A 21718-nucleotide genomic window follows, 5' to 3' on the forward strand; every position below is an offset into this window, starting at 1 on the left:
ATTATGTGGGCATTGCAGGACAAGAAAACATCAAATAATTTTCTAAATGTCTGAAAACAGCAAATGCATTGATGATTGTGATGCAGCATAGTAATCTACTGTCATAATTAATGTTTTAATTGACATTTATATTTGGACTCTGGTTTTTTTCCAAAGCCAACTCAGTTTTCCTAAATGATTAATAGTTCACTGGGATTAGAGTTAGGATTATTCTAGTCATGTTGTCCAGATATTGCAGACTAAATAGCATGATTATTGCTGAATCTGTTGCATTTTTTCTTTATGACCAGTCCTAGTTATCTGAGGAAATGGATATTTCACCATCGAAACAGTATCCAGTGAAAAAACGAGTGAAAATACATCCCAATACAGTGACAGTGAAATACACTTCCCATTATCCACAACCTGGAGAAGAGGAATATGAAGATGCTGCTGAAGACAATGAGAGTTTTTTGGAAGATAATCCAAAGAGAAGACTGCTGAGTGATGGACGACAGAAAGGAAGGTCTTTCTTTGGGACTATTGACATCCCATCTCAGACAACACAAAAACTAGAAGCCAACAAGGGTGAGCAAGGCCAAGGTTTTGTAGATGGAAGCATTTTTCAGTCCAGAAAGACTTGGGCTGTGCTTTTTGCATCTGCCTTGGCCCATGGCTGTGTAGCCCTGATAACTAGACTTGCTTCTGATCGTTCCAAAGTGCCATCTCTAGAACTGATCTTTATTCGTTCTGTCTTACAAGTGTTTTCTGTCTTAGTTGTGTGCTACCATCATGAGGATCCTTTTGGGCCAAAGGGCCACAGATTGCGACTGTTCTTCTATGGAGTGTGCAATGTTATTTCCATTACCTGTGCATACACTTCCTTCACAATAGTCCCCCCAAGCAATGGGACTACTATGTGGAGAGCTACTACCACAGTCTTTAGTGCCATTTTGGCTTTTTTGCTAGTGGATGAGCGAATGGCTTGCATTGATGTCATGACAGTAGTGAGTAGTGTCTTTGGTGTTTGCCTTGTTATGATCCCCAACATTGTGGATGAAGAAAATTCTCTGCTGAATATTTGGAAGGAAGCCTTTGGCTACACCATGACAGTTATGGCAGGGTTAACTACTGCTCTCTCCATGATAGTATACAGGTCAATCAAGGATAATGTCAGCATGTGGACAGCACTGTTTACCTTTGGTTGGACTGGAACACTATGGGGAGCCTCCACCATGTTTTTTCTTCAAGAACCAATCATTCCCCTGAATGGAGAAAGCTGGGGCTATCTTATTGGCATCTGTATATGTTCCACACTGGCTTTTCTGGGTGTATATTATGCCTTGAGCAAATTCCACCCAGCCTTGGTCAGCACAGTGCAGCACCTGGAAATTGTAATCGCCATGATCCTTCAACTTCTCGTGTTACGTATCTTCCCCAGCATCTATGATATGATTGGAGGAGCTATTATCATCATTAGTGTCTTTTTCCTTGCATGCTATAAACTAACTTGGAAGGACTTTAGACAACAAGATTATCAGGAGATCCTGGATTCTTCCATTAAATGAATGTCAGATTATTGTTTACTGCCATGTACAATGAATATGCATTTATGTATGTCTTTTGTATAGTGTTGTTGACAGCATACTACCTTTTCTTGTTCAATAAGGCACACAACTGCCCTAGTACAGCTCAGTGGAGTTGCACCAGAAATTTCTGTTCTATGTGTAAAAAATGTTTTAAAATGTGAAAGCTGTGAAAATTAGATTTTATTCGTAGCTGGTATCTAGGAAGTGCCAACATTCAATAAAAACAATTCTATCCCAGGAGCTGTCTCCCTGGAATCTAATTGGCACTTCCTAATCTAATTGATCCAGAGGATTTTATACTGATGTTCTTCTGGCATGGAGTAACTATTTTCAGAGTCCAAAGCAATCTATGGAAGGAAACAGCAGAAACCTTGAGGCCTAGTTTCTCTCAGAAAAAACCAGGCTACATTTGTGTAGAGAGTAGAGTTTGTAACTTTACCTGCTCCAAGTTGCCTAAAGGCTTTATGGGCCTCCTTAAGTGTGCCTACCTGCAGTTCTTCTTTTGACCAGAGCTCATTGGTGTTGTATAGGGGAATTTGACATGATAACTCAAAGTCCTAGCTTTAGGGCTTTAGCTTTAGCCAGGGGTGTCCAAACATTTTGACAGGAGGGCCACATCATCTCTCTGACACTGTGTCCAGGGAACAAAAGAATTAATTTACATTTAAAATTTGAATAAATTTACATACATGAATTTATTTGGGATGGAACTTATATGAATGAATGAAGGTCTTGCAGTAGCTCAAGTCCTATAAAAGGCCTTGCACAAAGCAAGGCCAGCCTTCTCTGCCACTGCTGCATCACAGATGTGAAACAGCAAGTAATGGAGGGAGCCCTTATCCCACAGCTCAGGTGAGAGGTCAAACAGTTGTCCTCATGCTGAGAGCAGTTGCATCAGGCTAGCATGGACTCCAGCAAGTCTCTGGAGGGCCAGAGGCTCATTTGAGACAGGGGGCTCCCCGAGGGCCTGATTGGGAGCCCCTGAGGCCACAAGTGGCCCCTGGACCAGAGTTTGGGCACCCCTGCTCTAGGCTGAAGACCAGATGGTATAATTTTTACTACAGAAAGAAATGCAGTAGGTGAACATGGACATTGAAGGAGAAGTTTATTGTTTATGATAACCATATACAGCCAGCCCACATCTTACACAAGGGTTATATTCAAAAGTCAGCGCATAAAACCAAAATAGTGTATAGTCGAAACTCCTTTAAATCCAACCAATATGTATTGTCCCTTTCAGAACTAAAATCACAGTATGAAACACACAGGGACTGAGATGACTGAGGGAACAACAGCTTAATTCTCTCATTTCAAGCTTGCTCAAGGGCATAAACAGCCCTAGTCAAATGGTGGGTGGAATCACCTGCATGATTTACTGATGTTGGGGGCGGGGCTGAGTGTGTATACTTGAATTCGTGCAAGTCAATAGTGCATTAGATGTGGGATGACTGTATACTACTTGCTTGTAGTATGTAGTATTTTCTAAATGAGAATTTTAACATATATGTGCTTATAATAATCATAGCCATAATGCATCTTTGGTGCAAGTGTTTAATATGAATTATTCAGATACCAGACCCTTGTCTGTTCTATTTCTCATTCTGCATATGCTGATCATTACGATCTGCAGTAACTCCCAGTGTTCCAAACCCTCCTTGTACCTCACACATGTGCTTAGATTGCAGCACCAGGAACATGAACAGATATAACCTGCAACTACATGTACATGCTCCATTATAGAAGGTACTGGGAAAACTAAAACAACTTCAGGTTTGTTTAATTCAAGGCCTCATGCTTAATGAAATAAATCCAGTTTTCTTACAAGTATCACCTCTGCAGATAAGGGGCATTCATTTTAGTTGTACGGCCTCTGGTTTCTGGGATAAAATATAACCTTTTGAAATATGGAGTGTTCCTAGGGAATTCTGCAGCCATATATGGCTTTCCCCTTCCTTGCTTGGCAAAAGCAGGAATGGGGCTGTTCTCAGTGGTTCAATCAACTCTGTAGTCATGAAGAGGCTTGGACTCGAGCTCAACTGTACCAATAACACTGGCCTACAAAATTTAGGGTCAGAAAAGTTTTTCCCAAACTTTAATTGGTGGTTTGATATGAATTTAGTGTGCCGATTCCAAAAATGGCATTCGTTTTGCCCTATCATGTCTAGCTTTGGAGATATAGTATAGCCTCATTAGTGAATGGTTCAAGCAGCTTCCTCATGAGGAAGCTGCTTGAACTATTCACTAAAGAGGCTATGCCATGTCTCCAAAACTAGATGTGATAGGGCAAAATGGAAGCTACTTTTGGAATCAGCTCCCCAAATATACCCAGGAATTGGTGTAATGTTTCAGGAAGCAAAATTTGTGTTGGCCTGTGTAATCAGTTCTTGTTAGCACCCTTGGATATCTCATATTATGGAAGGAAAAGCGGGATGTAAATATTTTAAATAAATAAGATGTTCATTTTATCCTTTGCTATGAAACCTATGAAATTGGATGAACTCCTATGATGCAGTCAGAGTTTGATTGTTTCATATGAGTATACATAGTTTCATGTATACAAGCCAAGCCCTTTAAATTCTTAATGATTAAGGCTGCAGTTCTATGTATGCTTCTTGACTGCAGTGGGGCACAGTTCTGAGTAAACATGCATAGGATTGTGCCGTATAGACTTGATGTCACACTCAGTGTTTGATTATCAGTGCAATCCTGTATGTCTTCCCAGAAGTAAGTTCTTCAAAATTCAATTGAACTTCCAACCCAGGTAAGAGCACATAGGATTTTAGTCAAGTGTAAGTATGCCCTGCTGATTAAAGGCACAATGAATTGTTGAAAAAGTGGGTGGGTTCTAACAAGAAAAACAATCAGCAAAAGATCCCTTTTCCTATAGTAAATTCCACCACCCAGCTAATTTGCTTTCAGTGAACACACAGGAATAGAGGTAGTTTTCAAAAAGAGTACTTCACTTACAGTTTTATATGTTCTGATGTATCAGAGGCTGCTATAAAGAACAGAGGCTTCTTAGGGAACAGATAACCTTACAGCTGTTCTCTTCATATGGAAGAGACAACCTGCCATTGGGAATGCTTCAGCAGCCTGGATACTGCTGTTTCAGTTATCAGGAAGAGAGAAAGAAAGGAGGTTACTCAATGGACACACCTCCTACAGGTACCATAAAGGATCTGTAAGGACATGTAAGAGGTCTCAGGCAATACACTGCAGCCCAGAGTCCTGTAAGTGGTATTGTACCTATGTTCCAACATTAAGAGCCTGGAATGTTTAGTACAGCGGTGTTTCTACTGCCAACACATGCTATGCAGAAGGATGGCATGGGTGCTACAAACATCCAACAATTTGAACTGAAATAAATGAGTATCCTTCTTTTATTTCCTGTGGCTGCAGCATGCAGGCTAATTCCTTAAGTGGAAACTTGTGTACAATATATTTAAAGCTCCTTATCATGTACCCAACCCATTTCTGCCCAGTCCACAGGTGTACACATTTGATCCCTGTTGCATATATGCAATGTTGGGCATAAATGGCTTAAATGCATTGACTGGAAAATAGTTCTAGGTCATATGACTTCTTTTTTTCCACCTTCCATTTATTTTTCAAAGCACCAGTCATTTTGATAATAATTCCTTTCTAAAATCAAACAAGCACTCAAATGTCAGTGAAATTTAGAATAATGCTCTTTGAAGAAAGAAAGAAAGATGAGTGCAAAGGAAGTAAGTGTGTTTTAAAAACAAAAATCTTCCCCCTTTCCGTTATATGATCTCTCATGTACACGCACACTGTACACGTAGATAGAACAAGTACAGTATTCAATTTTTAAAAACTATACCAAATATGCAGAGAAATGTTGGAACATTAATTAATTCTTCCCCACTAGCTTTGCTTTGTAAGCATTTCATGTGAAACAGTGTCAAGCCTCATTCCCCACCTAGAGAAAGCACTTCAGCAGCTAGCAAATTCCTCTTCGCCTCCTGACTTGCCAGGCAGTTTCAAGGACAAGAGGGGAGAAGCCATCTGGCTGCACAGAGAGAGCCAGAAGCTCCATTGGTCAAGGAAGCATGAGGGCAAAGCTATCACCCATTGGCTGGCTGAGTTGCTATGGAAACCAGAGACGCGACTGCTGTGCTGCTGTATGGGAGCCATTGCAGGTCTGTGGTGCAGGTACCTGTTTTGCATCAGTTCTCAGGGCAAGATAGCAGCAAATTATGGAAGCCCCACTAATTCTCCTGTTCACACCTCTTCTTTTACCTCTCTTGCCTGTTTCTGTGGCTGCCAGGGTTTAACCCCTGAAAGCCTCTAAATCAGTCATTTTCAACCACTGTGCTGTGGCACACTGGTGTGCCGCAAATAGTCTGCAGGTGCGCCACTGGAGTTGGGGGGAGGGTCATTTTTTAGTAGGGCCATTGGGGGATGTGAGCCCCCCACCCACAGCATAGTGTGCCTTGTCAATTGTCAAAAAACTTATGATGTGCCTTGACAATCTTGGTGCCTGTCATTGTGCAGAGAGATGAAAAAGGTTGAAAATGACTGCTCTAAATGCTGTGGCCAAATGCTGTGTGCTCTAAATAGTGCATCTGGAGTGATAATAATTTGCCTATGCGAATCTTTCCTTGCGGAGTAACCACAGGATTAAAAGTCTTTCTGCAGAGTCAGATGCAGTATGTACTTGTCTTCAATCACATGTCCAATTTCACCTTGAAGGACCATTCCAGGCAATTTGATTTGAGCACAAGAAACATGCAGTTTGTTTTCAGACACCATGAATTAAGTGTGCACTGTCTCCCTAAAAACAGCGGGTCTGTGATCAGGAGGAGATGTGCTAGGTGCTGTATATAACTTTGCTTAGAAATAAATCAGGTAAGTTATTAGTGCCTCAGTGGAGCCTGAATGCAGTCATCTAGTTTCAATTAACAACATAGCTCTCCATTTATTTCTTCTTTCCCTAGAAGTTGGGTCTCCTCAGGTGACATCAGTTCCAACTTAATTTTCCCACAGGCTCTTCTTCATGGTTCACCTATCCTTTCAACTCTCTGGTTAATTTCCTCCCTGTTCAGCACTCTACACATCATCCTTCTTCCAGTTCCCTACTTTCCTTCCTACATAACCAGGGGAAAGGGGAAGGACATCAGCCTGAGATTCAGGTTCAGCCAGGCTGAAACAATGAGGGGTTCCTACCCCTCCACCTGGTTTCCCTGAGGCAGGGGACAATGGCTGCTGAGGGCAGGTATCTCAGACTGCAAACATAAGGACATAAGAAAAGCCCGGATGGATCAGGCCAAAAGCCCATCTAGTCCAGCCTCCTGTATCTCACAGCGGCCCACCAGATGCCTCAGGGAGTACACAAGACAGCAGGAGACCTGCATCCTGATGCCCTCTCTAACATCTGGCATTCTGAGGTCACCTACCTCTAAAATCAGAAGTTGCACATAGCACAGCTTGTAACCTGTGATGAAATTTGTCCAATCCCCTTTAAAGGCATCTGGGCCAGATGCCATCACCACATCCTGTGGGAAGGAGTTCCACAGATTAATTACACACTGGGTAAAGACATATTTTCTTTTATCTGTCCTAACTCTTCCAACAAGAGGGATCCCAATGTTTAGGAGATGGATCTAGTGCTGCCATTACCTTTTGGCTTGAGTTCTCCTCTCCCTGCCACCAATGTTAAAGGCAAAATAATTTTTAAAAGGAGAGTCTGTAATCCTACAATATGTGGGGAAGCCTCACTGAACATAGTAGGGCAGACTTCAGAGATAATAAAGTTTATATTGAAAATGTCATTGCTAGTCTTTTATACGTGTAACGTAGTGACAATGTTTTGATATTTTGTTTTGTGTTTGACAGTACAATGACCAACAGAAAGAAGGAATTAGCTTTGCAGGTTAGTAAGGAAGCTGAATGCATCAAATATCTGTCTGTCCTTGATATTTCTTGCTAGTAGAGAAAGAGGGAATTTGGTCCAAGCTTGCATCATATTCTTCTAATGAAACCATTCTACAATGCAGAGGTTCTAAATAGAAAGCTGTAATTCTAAAATGGATTTACCAGTATCCCAGGGCAACAGCCAGTAATGAAATTTTCTTTACGTTTGATTAATCAGAAAGAAAATGTAAAAGCTGATTTAAACTAATCAGCACAGTGCACTTTTCTGGGAAAAAATAGCTGGCACAAAGGATTGTTCTGTTTAGCAAAATAAGGTGGAATAAAAATAAGTGACTGAAAGTTCATCTGCACGAGAACCAGAACAGTCTACCACTACATAATTTCTTTTCTCCTCAAATAGAAATTAAAGTGTCTTTTAGGAAGATATTATTACTAAACCTCTGAACATATTCTAGTAATAATTGGAAAAATATAGATGGCCTGTGCTTCACTGGAGATGAGTTTATATAATCTCAGTGGAACTTTAGGCATAAGAATATTATTACTCCATATTCATCTTTATGCAGCATATATGTGCAATAACAAAGCATGGTTAAAGACAAATAAGAATCTATGGTAATATATTTGTGATTTTTTTTTAAATTTAGATCTGTAAGGAGTATAATATCTATAAATCCTGCCATCAAGTGGTCATAAGAAGAACATTATTGCTGTAGTCTTACTATCCCCTTACTTTAGAGTAGACCTATTGATTTCACTTGAACTACTCCCATATGACTGAGTCCGAGCTTGCTACTTAGAGACTGATCTTAAAGAGTACTACTGTAAATAAAATACAACATTCTGTCAATAAAATAGCTCAGTAATCTTGTTTAATTTATACACAGATGATGGTCAATAATCAGGAACTCTGGGAAGAAATGCTGTGTTCCAAAGGACTAATTGGTAAAACCTTTGATGCAAATGTGACACGGAACTCACCCCTGCCACTATATGGCAGTATTCTAGATGTTGACAATCTTTGTAGACAGGTTAGAAAAGGAAATCTCTTTTTGGTTCTTTCTTCTGTTAGAGAAGAGATTGTTCAATTTCACCTCCATCTTAACTTCTCCTTCAGTTATAAACCCAAAGACTGGTCTGCACACTACAGCCTCCATGCTTAACAAACTTGTCTCTAAGGCTTCTGCATCATGGCAACTCCATACAGGGGCACCTCTGCATTTTCAAGTCAATGTTACACATTCATGGAGGTGACCAATATGGTGTATAGATACTCATGCAGCGTGGAGACTCTTGGTAAGCAGTGTGTGATATATGTTAAGGCTCCTCTACAGAGGTGCTGCCATGTGGCAATATGTGAGCAACAGCAGCCTCTGGGTGGGTTTGTAACATTAAGGTGGACATTGAGACTTGAGTCTAGATGGCTCCTTCTCCAACTGTATTGGTGCTTTGGCGAAGTCAAGCTGCAGTGCAGGAGCACAGCAGAAGTAGCTTTTTGGGGAGGATGAAGAAGTAACAGAGGATCACCTGCAACACCTCATATTATCTCCCCCTCAACCATCATAGCAGCTTCCTGAGAGTAAACTTGTCACAAGGTAAAATTAGTAGATTGTAGACAGTTCAGACATATGACAGTGCAGTGGGAATTACCTGATCTCATTTGTGTGTGCTCAATTAAATTCTGTGTATTATGACTGGGAATTCATCTCAGACAGCTTAATCTCTTTTCAGTGGTAGATGTTTATCAAGGCTGGTGTGGACCATGTAAAACAGTTGCAAATCTCTTCAGGAAAATCAGAAATGAGCTTGGTGATGACCTCCTACATTTTGCTGTGGTAAGAAGTACAGAGGTACAAAGAATAGATGACAAAAAAAAATCTGTCCCTGTGAGGTAGATAAACACAGATGAAATCTCAAAGTGTGTTAGTGCAGTAATCCTATGCCCTCTTAGCTCAGAGTAAGTCCCAGTAAACTCAGTAGAATTTATTATCAAGTAAACATGCAGAAGTAACACTTAATAGAACTGTGATTTTGAAAGATGATAAATAATTGGGATAAAACACTAGCTGGAAAATAACCCTTTCCTTCCCTATTTTAATAGTGTTCCTGTTGCCATGATCCTTTGTTTTAAATAAATTGTCTCATTTACTTTTTATTTAGGCTGAAGTAGATTCAATTGATGCCCTAGAGAGATATCGTGGAAACTGTGAGCCTACATTTCTGTTTTATGGCGTAAGTTCATCCAAAAGGCTGGAGTCATGTTTGAAATGCCTTTTAAATAGGTTTGACTTCAAACTTTCCCCACTAATTGAGCTATATTTCATTTCAATGCTTTAATAATTCTTAGTTTTAATAAACCCTCACAATACTCAAGCAGAGAAGGCACCAATTGATGCATGGTCATGACCAAAAGATTCCATGGCACCACCCCTCAGTTATGCACTGCACAGTTATGCAGAAAAGCAACTAGAAAGAGACTGCCCCCATGTAGCCCACCATGACACATAAGGCAGGATGGCACCAGTTACAGCTGCTAAGAGCTCCCTGAAGGCTTTGAATCTTCTGGCAGCACAAACACAGAAATCCAGGCAAAGAAAAAGCAAAGAGGGCCATGTAGAAGGAAGGAATGCCATTCCAATCAAAGCAGGTAGGTAGCCCTATAGATCAGTGGATAGAGGTCGGTCATGAAGAACTATGGGCCTTTCTAGAGAAGAGTTTAAGTAGCACTGGTTCAGCTCTCTGCTTTGATCCTGCAAGGAAGAATGAATCAGAGTGTTCAGCCAGCAATAACAATAGGGAGAGGGATGAAGGTTCAGTGATGAAGCCTTATTACATCTTTTCCCTTTACTGTATCATATCTGATTATTATCCTGTGGGCAGGATCTTGTAGTTGACAAGCACTATAGGAGTAATAAATTATTGGGATTAATACAGGGAATACTTAGAATTTATAGACTTTTCCTGAGTATTCAGTGTAATTTATATGCACCGGCTTGGCCCAGATGTAATGGGAAGTTGGCATTTCCCTGCTACATGAACAAACACTAGAAAGCTATACGCTTGTGCTTTCCTCCTCCTCTGCTCACATGGCTGGGAATTCCGATTTCTTAAACCACGGTTCTATGGCTTTTGCAAAGCCAGGAACTGTGGCTTAACTCTGGCATCCAAATCAGGTTGTAATACCAGAGTTTGAAGTTGGCTTCACATCCTGCGTTGGAAGTTATATTTAAACCACAGTTCTCAACTTTACAAGAGCCACAGAACCGTGGTTTAAAGGGGGCGGAGCTAACTTTCAGCGAAGTTGCAGTGAACTTTGGGGGTTCCCAAAGAGACTGGGAAATAGATATGTTTTCATGTGCCTAAACAAATAAGGCACGCTTCGGTGCCAGGAAGACGGTATGAAGAGCTGAGAGCTTGAACGGGGGGGTCCTTAGAAACAGGCAATTTCAAGGATTTCTCTCTGTTTTGCTCTGTGCTGAAGCATATCTATCCCGGGCGACATCTTTGAGAAGCTCGGAGAGCTGAAAACCCGTCCTCCCACGGCCTAGATACAACAACATTGCAGCAAAAAAAGCTATTAAGAATGAGTGAACTTGGCTCGTTAAAAAGTTTTACTGAGAACTGTAAGTAAGAAGTCTGGAGGAGGAGGAGATAATTCAAGATTATTCACGCTGGCCATTAGCCACCCAGGGGGGGAATAGATGAATTGGTATTTTCCATGCTGGAGTAAGTACAAGATTATATATATTTTTTAATGGTATGTACCGAAGAGAAATAAATAAGTAATCTTCAACGAAGGAGATAAAGTCTACCTTCATTTTCCCAGCAAAAAGCCTTTATTTAAGCCTGGACACTGCTCGTTTCGGTTTCAGTTTCTCAGCAAGAGGCTTGAATTTTTTTTTTCTTTTGGTCATTTAAAGGCATACTAACCAAATTTGACTGTGGATTTGATTGACTTTTTTTAGATATAAAAATTTGGAAAGTAGCCCTGGATACAAAATTAGAAAGTAGCCCTGCAGGAAGTGGCTCGAGTTCGTGTTGATAAAAATGGCTTTTGAAAATCTAAAAGATGATCATGAAAGCCAGGCCTTGTTGGTGGACTTTCTGATGGATTTTAGAAGAGAAATGGAGCAACAAGTCAGAGAACTCTCTGAACAAATTGGGCAAATAAGCTCCTCCCTTGTAAACTCTCGGGAACAGATTATAAACAATAGAGAAGAAAAAAGAATGGATCAGATGTCAGGTGAAGTTAAAGAAGTGGAGTATTTTGAAATGGGACACGAGATGGAAGAAGCAATTGTTATAATAACTGGGAATCTTAAGGAAGAAAAAAGACGAAATGTTCAGAGAGCAAGCTGTCTCAAGAAGAGGAAGAATTTATGGATTGAATTCAAGAATAACAGAATGAAAAAGAAGAAAGAAAAAAAGAAGGGGGGACAAAAGAAGAAAAAGAAGAAGTGGAAGAACCAGTAGGAGGACTAAGAGGGAACACCAATAAGACAGAGTACAAAATAAACAATAAGAAGAAGGGTGAAATGGTTGAATAATAAATAGAATTTTTAAAAAAAACAAATTAAATTAAAATAGATGCAAATGAAAATTTGAAATATAAATATTGTGGAAATTAAGTGGTATTAAGATCAATATTTTATTAATTAGATTAAACTAAAGTCGATGAAAAGGGAATTTGGAATATAAGTATTGTGAAAATTAAAGTGGTAAATATATGAAATAAATTAGATGGAACTGCAATTTTGGAATATAAGTATTGTGTAAAATATAGTGGTATTAAGACAAATAAAAGGGTTATTTTATAAAAAAGAAGGTAAATAAAATAAATTATAGATGTCAATTTATTTTGGAGAAATTATTAAACCTGTATTTTGGGTTAATAAATATGTGCTGGATAAGCTAATTATAATATTATTGTAATTGGAGATATTTGTTTTTAGATGTGATATTAGAAATTAAGAATCAGATAAGAGATTGTATTTTAGAGGTTAGTTTAGTGGTAAGAGTCTATAAGTAAAAATTTGAAGCCTTTTTTGATTGGATAGTTATGGAAAATGATGTATAACATGTTATAAGAGATATTGAAGGAGGTAATACCATGGTAATCGGAGACTTCTTTTTTAGATGTCATATTAGAAATTAAGAATCAGATAAGAAAGATTTTATTTTAGAGACTAGTTTAGTGGTAAGAAGAGTGTATAAGTAAAAGTTTGAAGAGTTTTTTTTTTATGATGGGATAGATAAGGTTAGAGGAAAAATATGGAATGTTAAAGTATTAACCAGTTGGGTTAAAGAATATGATAATTTTTGTATTGATTATTTATTTCGTTTGGATTAATGTTTGTTGTAATCGATGGCCACCACCCTTGTGTGTAACCTATGTAGTCCTAGCCCTAAGTCTATCCAATTTTCCTTACCTGTATCTGTAATAAATAAATAAAGCATTATATTAGAAAAAAAAAGAACCGTGGTTTAAAGAAACCAGGCTTGAACCATCATGGCAGAGTAAGATAAGATAAAGCAGCAGGAGTACATGAGCCCACAGCTCTCCAGGACTTGTTCACATACTAACTTCACTTGTTCACTTGTTCATGGTTCACATACCATGTTTTCCTGTTAGCCCTTAAGAACAGTCCTGTAAGATATGCCACTATTATTATGCCCAATAACCATTTTCTTGATTTTATTTATTTATTGAGTTTCTATACTGCCTGTCAAGGCAAATGCACAAACCGGTCTAAAAAACTTTGCACAGAAAAACAATTTAAAAACATACAATATATAAAAAACAATTGAGATCAGGAACAAATAAAATTTAACAAATAATATAACTAGGAGGAGGAAGAGAGAGAGATGTGTATATATATAAACAGTACAGTACAGGATTGGGCCTCCTGTACTGATATACTGTACATATATCAACACCCTTATATATATAAGGGTTTAGCCCTAGCCAAAAAACTGCAAAGGATGAGATAGTTCTTAAATCTCCTGGAAGGGGTTCCATAACTGTGGCATCTCTACAGAGAATGCTTGCTCTGGCACTGCCATCCCCCTAATCTGGGTTAGAGGCAGTCCTTGCAGGAGAACCCCCCTCAGATAACCTAAGAGGGTGGCCAGAGAAGGCAGTTCCTCAGATAGCCTGGTCCCAAGCTGTGAAGGGTTTTAAAGGTCAATACCCAGCACCTTGAATTGAGCCTAGAATTGAATAGAAAGCTCCAGTGACCACAGGAGTCACCACATTCTACACTAATTGCGACTTCTGGGCTATCTTCAAAGGCAGCTACATGTGGACTCCTTACAACAATCCAATTACAGTTACTAAGGCATGGACCACTGTGGTCAGGTCTGATCGACTTAAGTATGGCCACAGTACCAGCTGAAGTTGGGCAACCACACCCTTGGCCAAAGCCACCACCAGGACCTTGACCTGTGAATTCAGGGGCACTCAGTTTCTTGCAAGGGGAATGCAATCCATGTCAGAACAGAAGGATGACTCGGTACCTGCATGATTTACAACCCAGGAGGACCTCAGTCTTGTCTGGATTTACTTTCAGCTTATTGTCCTTCATCTGAACCCCAGCCGTCTCCAGATAATGCTCTAAGACTTCAACAGTTTCCCTAGAATTAGATGGTAAGGGGAGATAGGGCAAGACATCATCGGCACACTGATGACACCCCATTCAAAATCCCTGGATGATCTCCCCCAGAGGTTTCATGTAGATGTTAAAAAGCATGGGGGACAGAATAGAATCCTGTGGTACCCCACTCTGTAAAGGCCAGGGTGGTGAACAGGTATCCCCCAGCACCACCTTCTGGGATGTATCAGCCATAAAGGAATGGAATCACAGCAAAGTGGTCCCCCAAGCCCCAACTTAGCCAACTGACCCAGAAGGACACCCTGGTCAATGGTGTCGAAAGAGAAGTCCAGGAGGGAGACACTCCCCCTGCCAAGTCCTCAGCACAGATCATCCAACAGGACAACCAAAGCTGTCCCAAAGCCTAGCCTGAAGCTGGATTGAAAGGGTCTAGAAAATCCACTTTATCCAGTATCTCCTGGAGGTTAGACATCACCACCCACGATCACCTTGCCAAAAAAGGGAGATTAAAAATGAGCCAATAATTATCTAAACTTGTAGAATCCAGGGGTGGTGTTTTATGGAGAGATTGAACAATTGCAGTCTTTAGGATGCTAGGCATTCCTCCCTCCCTTAAGTATAAATTATGAAATTGCTCCACCCGTTTCACCCATTGCCTGCTCTCTAAATTTGGAAATTGAATGCTGTTTTGTTATTGTACAGCTTTTCTTCCTAGAGTAATTACATCTGTGACATACTAGTCAGAACTGAGTCTAATGAGAAATCTAGAAATCCCTTTCTCTTTTCTCATATGTGTTTCCTGTATTTGCATATGAAATTCGACCAAGACATTGTTCAGTCTACATAGTTCCAAAGAGCATTCAAGTGAAGATATATTGGCAAGTGCAAATATATCCTGTTGGTTCCTGCAAAAAAGACAGGTTGTTAAGCAGTATGAAAGCCAAGGACATGATTTTAATGAATCAAAGGCTAATATCTTCCATGTGGGCCATTCCATGATGCTTCTGTTCTTTGCTCCCATTCCCCACAACTATCTGTTTTCAACTAAATATAGAACAGCACTTCTCTATAGAACAGCCAGCCCATGCTGGGAATTTAAATTATTACTTGCTATCTTTATAACACCACATTGTCTGCCAGAAGTAAAATGAATCCCAGACTCTGCCAAAGGTAATATTAATATATGTTGACATAAACTGCATTTGCAAGTTAAATTGGCTATTAATTCCTATTTCCTTTCAGGGGGGAGAGTTAACAGCAGTTGTAAGAGGAGCAAATGCACCATTGCTACAGAAAACCATTCTAGAGCAGCTGGAGGCCGAAAGGAAGGTCTTGGATCATGGGGCAGAGAGAGTGGTGGTAATTCAGTTCCTTGCTACTTAATTGCAATCTCATTTAAGCAGCATCATAAAGTCTAAAGTTGTCTGTCTGAGTATCAAACTATGTGTTATGAGAAATGTATGCTTAGCATTTCCGTGTGTTTTTCATAAACAGCACCTGTGGGGGAGAAGGGACATGACCCAGATTGGGACATCGGCATGGGAAGCTGGAGGCTTTAATCCTTTGCCTCCACCAAGGTCCTGAACCATATTTCCCTCCTCCCCCTGTGGCTCTTTGCCCTGGAAAAATAGCTACTGCAGTAAATTGCTAAAAACTAAATATTTAAAATATTTGCTTTTTTAAAAAGTCTATAACCAACACCCTCTCATGCTATTATGCTAGATCCAGGATGAGGCGTTCCCTAAGGAAGAAGAGAGTAGTGCTACTGGAGAAGAAGAGGAGGATGAGGAGGAAGATGAAGAGGAAGACAGTGAAAAGGCTGAAGCAGGTATGTTGTTCTGCTCAGTGTTATGACCCACCACCACTCCTAAAGTGTCAATTTTCCTTGTATGAAACAGAGAGCACAATCCTGGAATGCACTTTGGCTGGCGCAAGTCCCTTATGTCAACCCAGGAGTGTTGTGAACATGCCGTGAATTACATTCTTGCCTCCTTTCAAGTAAGCTGAGCCAGCACATATCCATGCTCTGGTTCATGGAAGCTGAATCCAGCCTCCATGGTGCTGAGACCTGATACATTCACTGTGTGGGCTGTGAGAGTTCTCAAAAGCTGTAGATCATGCTATTGTTATCTTTTCTTCATGAGCTTACTCATCCCTGATAGAGCATAAGTTGAGCTTCTCCTTTCCCCAATCCAGCCATGTACAGTATATATTTGCTAATTGTTACTGCTTAGCTGCCTAGCAGTAGTTCTCATTGTTTCACATTTATTTTCCATCTTGATTGATTCAGTGATGGCTAGTTTGTTTCTTCTTCTTTAATTCCCATCTTAAAACATTATGTATTTTATAAAAGAAAAAGAAACATTCTGTTAAGAAAAGGAACAATGTGCAACAAATAAAATAAGCACTGCATCTATCCCTTAAATTGTTTCAAGGTGCCAAGAAAAGAGGTTGAAGCCAGTGTGCTTCATCACCCATTTCTCCCTTGGTCCATTTGCCTGTCCTCTCCTGCTGTTGCAAACATGGCTCCAGTTATGATCTAGATTCTAAAGGAAATGGGGAGAGATGGGTGGGTGAAGGAGCAGGACGCCGGTACATCTTCTCTTGGTGCCAAAGTGTCTAAGGGCACAATCCTAACCAACTTTCCAGCACTGGCATAGCTGTGCCAGTGGGGCATGTGCTGCATCCTGCACTTGGGGGGGGGGGAATCTTGGAGGCCTCCTCAAGGTAAGGCAATGTTTGTTCCCTTACCTCAGAATTGCATTGCCCTTATGTTAGCCTAAGGCAGCCTAAGGCTGCAATCCAATATATCTGGGAGTAAATGCCAGTACCTCAATGGATTATTCTTCTGAGCAGACCTGCATAATATTGCACTGTTTCCTAACAGCCCAACCCTATGGTTTTTTCTGCCACAGCATGCAACCAGACCATAATGCTGGCCTGCGCTGCATGCTATGGTGGGGGATAGGGGAGCAAAGGTAAGGGACAGAGAATATTTTCCCTTACCTCCCCATAAGCCTCCTGATCAACAATGAGTCTCCTTGGACCTGTGCCAGCTCTTTAGCCAGAGCAAGTTCAAAGGGACAATGGGGACATGGTGGCTCACTCTGGAGGGAATAGCATCTGGCACAAGTTGCACATGTCAGGTGCCACCCCCTCATGCCTCCTGATCTCCCCCTGTTCCACTCCCATCATCATTAGCAGGAGCTTCTCTTCCTGCCACTGTGCACTGGGCCTCTGCCTCCTCTTTGGTGGTGATCTGAAAGCATGTGGCTACCTGTGCTTCTGGATAACTATTTACAACAGCTGGAAAACATGTTTGGCCACTGGAATGGTAGTTCTGGTAGCAGAATACAAAGATAGGATTGGGCAATAAGTGTTAAGCCATTACTGCCCAATGTTGCATATATGCAGCAGGGGCCAAATGGTTACACCTGTGGGCCAGGCTGTGTGTGTTCTTAATTCAGTAAAGTACAGATGGATCCCACCCCCCCACAGGTCAAGACTGCAATGTGGAGGGAGGGGATACTGGAGGGAGGGAAACTAAAAGAGTGTTACATTTAACTCTCATGCAAGACTGAAGCAATTTTTCAGTTTTAAAAAATCCAACATATAGCTTTCTTTTGATGTTGCCTTCAGGATTTACACTTGACTTCCTTTTGTCAGTTTTTTCTTATCTTTTCTTTCTAGATTAATCCACCCATTTATCTTCTGGAATTGGCATTTCAGCTGCTGCTGGGGAGAAGATAAGAAATGCGAAAGACAAATTTTCCCTTTATAATGGGATTTTAAAAAGAAGCATAACAGTGTCACCCATAGTTAATTCTTGCCACAAGCAGCAAAAGTATGTTTTTAAAACAGAGATTGTCTACAAGTGTCTAAACAGCTATGTTACCAATCTAACAAAGTAGTGCTACCAAATTGGAATCCAAGGTGGCTGAAATGTTATGAGAGATCTCCTTGGTTCACACAAAGTTGATTTTATCAGTGGAATTAATTTCCTAACTCTAACCCTGTGCATGTCTACTCAGAAGTAAATCTCACTGAATTCAATAAGATTTACACCCAGGTAAGTAAGCATGGGATTGTAGCCTAACTCTAGCAGGGGCTAAAACATTGATTCCTAGCCATGGATTTCAGTAGGATAACTGCATACACTACTTGCTAGTCTGACAACATGACTTTTGTGATACAGGTGGGCCGTCTCTATGTATAAAACACACTTTTCCTGCTTATAGCAATGAGATACTATGACAACATTTGGAAATCATATTGGTCAATTTATATCCCACTATTACTCTATCTGTTCTTGAGAACTTTTAAGCAATTCATGTACATTGCTGGTGATTTTCTCTTTGATACTACTTGTACCCAATCATTGTTGTGATAAAGGAATTCAAGTACTGTACTGTATTTTGGAATTTAAAAAATTCTACAATCACAGTCTAAATCTTGGGGTTGCTTGCTGTTTCTCTCTTTTTCTCAGCTGGGCTCTCAACAAGAGTTGCCCAGCAGTTACTTCATCTAGGAGGAAAAAGATCTGTAGAGGTGGGGGAAGGAAAAGTAGGAATGTAAGGATCCATGTTATTACAATGACCCTGAACTTAGCAGCTGGTCAAAAAGTGTTGGTGGCCACGCTTATCTAGATCTGTATTGTACTGACCTTAAAGGAATAATGGAATGTACAATTAAAGTGAAACTATGATAATTTCTTTGTGTAAAGGAGATGTACCACTTACACTGCAATCGTATAATACTTATCTGGGAGTAAATCCCATTGTACTCAGTGGGGTGCAATTTCTGTGTAGATATGTGTAGGCTTGTACTGTAAATGCTTATAGGAATCTGAAATTTTTCCACTATGACTTTCAAAATGTCATAGCAGCAATGCCTGATCTCAAGATGCACACTCTATAAGAAGTATAAAACAGTGTTACCTTTGAGGTCACCCAAACAAACCTGTCAGCTCATGCTGTAGTGTCTCCTTCAATTAATTTGGTCTATACTTAAGAAGAAAGACTAAGATATGCAACTCGTCCCTCAAAACAGCCACGGTGCCAGAAGATTGGAGGATAGCAAATGTCATGCCGATCTTTAAAAAGGGAAAGAGGGGGGACCCGGGAAACTATAGGCCGGTCAGCCTAACATCTATACCAGGTAAGATGGTGGAATGCCTCATCAAAGATAGAATCTCAAAACACATAGATGAACAGGCCTTGCTGAGGGAGAATCAGCATGGCTTCTGTAAGGATAAGTCTTGCCTCATGAATCTTATAGAATTCTTTGAAAAGGTCAACAGGCATGCGGATATGGGAGAACCCATGGACATTATATATCTGGACTTTCAGAAGGCGTTCTACACGGTCCCTCACCAAAGGCTACTAAAAAATCTCCACAGTCAGGGAATTAGAGGACAGGTCCTCTCATGGATTGAGACCTGGTTGAAGACCAGAAAACAAAGAGTGGGTGTCAATGGGCAATTTTCACAATGGAGAGAGGTGAAAATGGTGTGCCCCAAGGATCTGTCCTGGGACAGGTGTTTTTCAACCTCTTCATAAATGACCTGGAGACAGGATTGAGCAGTGAGGTGGCTAAGTTTGCAGACGACACCAAACTCTTCTGAGTGGTGAAGACCAGAAGTGATTGTGAGGAGCTCCAGAAGGATCTCTCCAGACTGGCAGAATGGGCAGCAAAATGGCAGATGCGCTTCAATGTCAGTAAGTGTAAAGTCATGCACATTGGGGCAAAAAATCAAAACTTTAGATATACGCTGATGGGTTCTGAGCTGTCTGTGACAGATTAGGAGAGAGATCTTGGGGTGGTGGTGGACAGGTCGATGAAAGTGTTGACCCAATGTGCGGCGGCAGTGAAGAAGGCCAATTCTATGCTTGGGATCAGTAGAAAAGGTATTGAGAACAAAACGGCTAATATTATAATGCTGTTGTACAAATTGATGGTAAGGCCACACCTGGAGTATTGTGTCCAGTTCTGGTCGCCACATCTCAAAAAAGACATAGTGGAAATGGAAAAGGTGCAAAAGAGAGCGACTAAGATGACTACTGGGCTGGGGCACCTTCCTTATGAGGAAAGGCTACTGCGTTTGGGCCTCTTCAGCCTAGAAAAGAGGGGGGACATGATTGAGATATACAAAATTATGCAGGGGATGGACAGAGTGGATAGAGAGATGCTCTTTACACTCTCACATAACACCAGAACCAGGGGACATCCACTAAAATTGAGTGTTGGGAGGGTTAGGACAGACAAAAGAAAATATTTCTTTTCTCAGTGTGTGGTGGTCTGTGGAACTCCTTGCCACAGGATGTGGTGATGCCGTCTGGCCTGGATGCCTTTAAAAGGGGATTGGACAAGTTTCTGGAGGAAAAATCCATTACGGGTTACAAGCCATGATGAGTATGTGCAAACTCCTGATTTTAGAAATGGGCTATATCAGAATGCCAGATGCAAGGGAGGCACCAGGATGCAGGTCTCTTGCTGTCTTGTGTGCTCCTTGGGGCATTTGGTGGGCCACTGTGAGATACAGGAAGCTGGACTAGATGGGCCTATGGCCTGATCCAGTGGGGCTGTTCTTATGAAACTGCTCCTTACCGGGGTGGGTTCCATCATCCCTGGAAACACCAAGGCAGTGTTTCTCAACCAGTGATACTTGTACCACCAGTGGCAATTGAGGTGGTGTCCATTGGTACATGTGGGACCCTCAGACCCCTGCTGCCTGGCAGCGAGACCAGCAATGCAACATAACAAGCAGCAGTAGGAGGCTTGGCTCAGTGGGCAGAACTCTAGTATGCACTTTTTGCATGCTCAGAAAAGCCCTCTTGTCCACCCTAAGCCTCTTACTGGTGTTTTTCGCATTGCATCTGACCTCACAATCCAGAAGTAACTGGCAATAACATCATTGCCAGTTACTTCCGGTGGTACTTCGAATAGGTGGACCATGTGAAGAGAGATGACAAACATTGGGACAAACGTTGAGAAATGCCATACGAAGGAAAGTCATCTTGATCTGTAGAGTTACTATTTCCTCAAAATTAAACCCAGGAACTATGAGATTGAAAAGCACTAGTATGTTAATGATGGCACCGAAAACTAAACCACATGCTTATCACTGGTTGGGATATTGCACAATTTCCCCCCCTTTATTATATATAACTCTGAACAGCCCAGCACATGTTTGTGAGGCAGTTTCCTCTAATTTTATTGGTAAATGTTCAGAAATCAGCACCTTGGACTCTTATTTCTCTCTGCCTAGAGATGCAGCGAAGTAGGATAACTTAAAAATGGGGGTTAACTAGTGGCTGGGAAAAGCTGGTCTCTACCTGCAGCCCCATCCTATGCAATCCTATTCATGTCTACTCAGATTAGAAGACAGTTCCACAGAGTTCAGCGGGGCTTAGTCCCAGGAAAGCGTGCACAGGATTGCGCCCTTAGTCCCTGTGTCCAGCCACTCCTTCCCAGGGACGCTCTGTTAGGAGTAGGGATATTTCCCCCCGCAATGCAAGTTGTGTAGGAGCAAAGCACGAAGCAGGTTTTGCGCAATCAGTAGCCGCGCTGCATCTTCTCCTGTGGCCAGAAGGGGGCGCTGTGGAACCGAAGCCCAACCGAGAGACGCCAGGACGGCCCCTTTAA

The 21718-nt window shown here is 41.1% G+C and overlaps 1 protein-coding gene and 1 long non-coding RNA gene across 2 annotated transcripts; both read left to right on the forward strand.

Annotated features, from left to right (window-relative positions):
• The first annotated feature begins 308 nt into the window (after positions 1-308).
• On the forward strand, positions 309-1547 carry SLC35G2 (solute carrier family 35 member G2). The gene has a single exon (XM_066622292.1). The coding sequence runs from the start codon at positions 309-311 to the stop codon at positions 1545-1547; it is 1239 nt and encodes a 412-aa protein (XP_066478389.1).
• A 13620-nt stretch (positions 1548-15167) lies between these two features.
• LOC136645854 (uncharacterized) lies at positions 15168-18738 on the forward strand. The gene is made up of 4 exons (XR_010794167.1): positions 15168-15244; positions 15317-15433; positions 15797-15902; positions 17765-18738. It is a non-coding gene; the product is annotated as an uncharacterized lncRNA (long non-coding RNA).
• The last annotated feature ends 2980 nt before the right edge of the window (positions 18739-21718 follow it).

The sequence above is a fragment of the Tiliqua scincoides genome, chromosome 3 (genome assembly GCF_035046505.1).
Source record: "Tiliqua scincoides isolate rTilSci1 chromosome 3, rTilSci1.hap2, whole genome shotgun sequence".
Taxonomy (NCBI): domain Eukaryota; kingdom Metazoa; phylum Chordata; class Lepidosauria; order Squamata; family Scincidae; genus Tiliqua; species Tiliqua scincoides.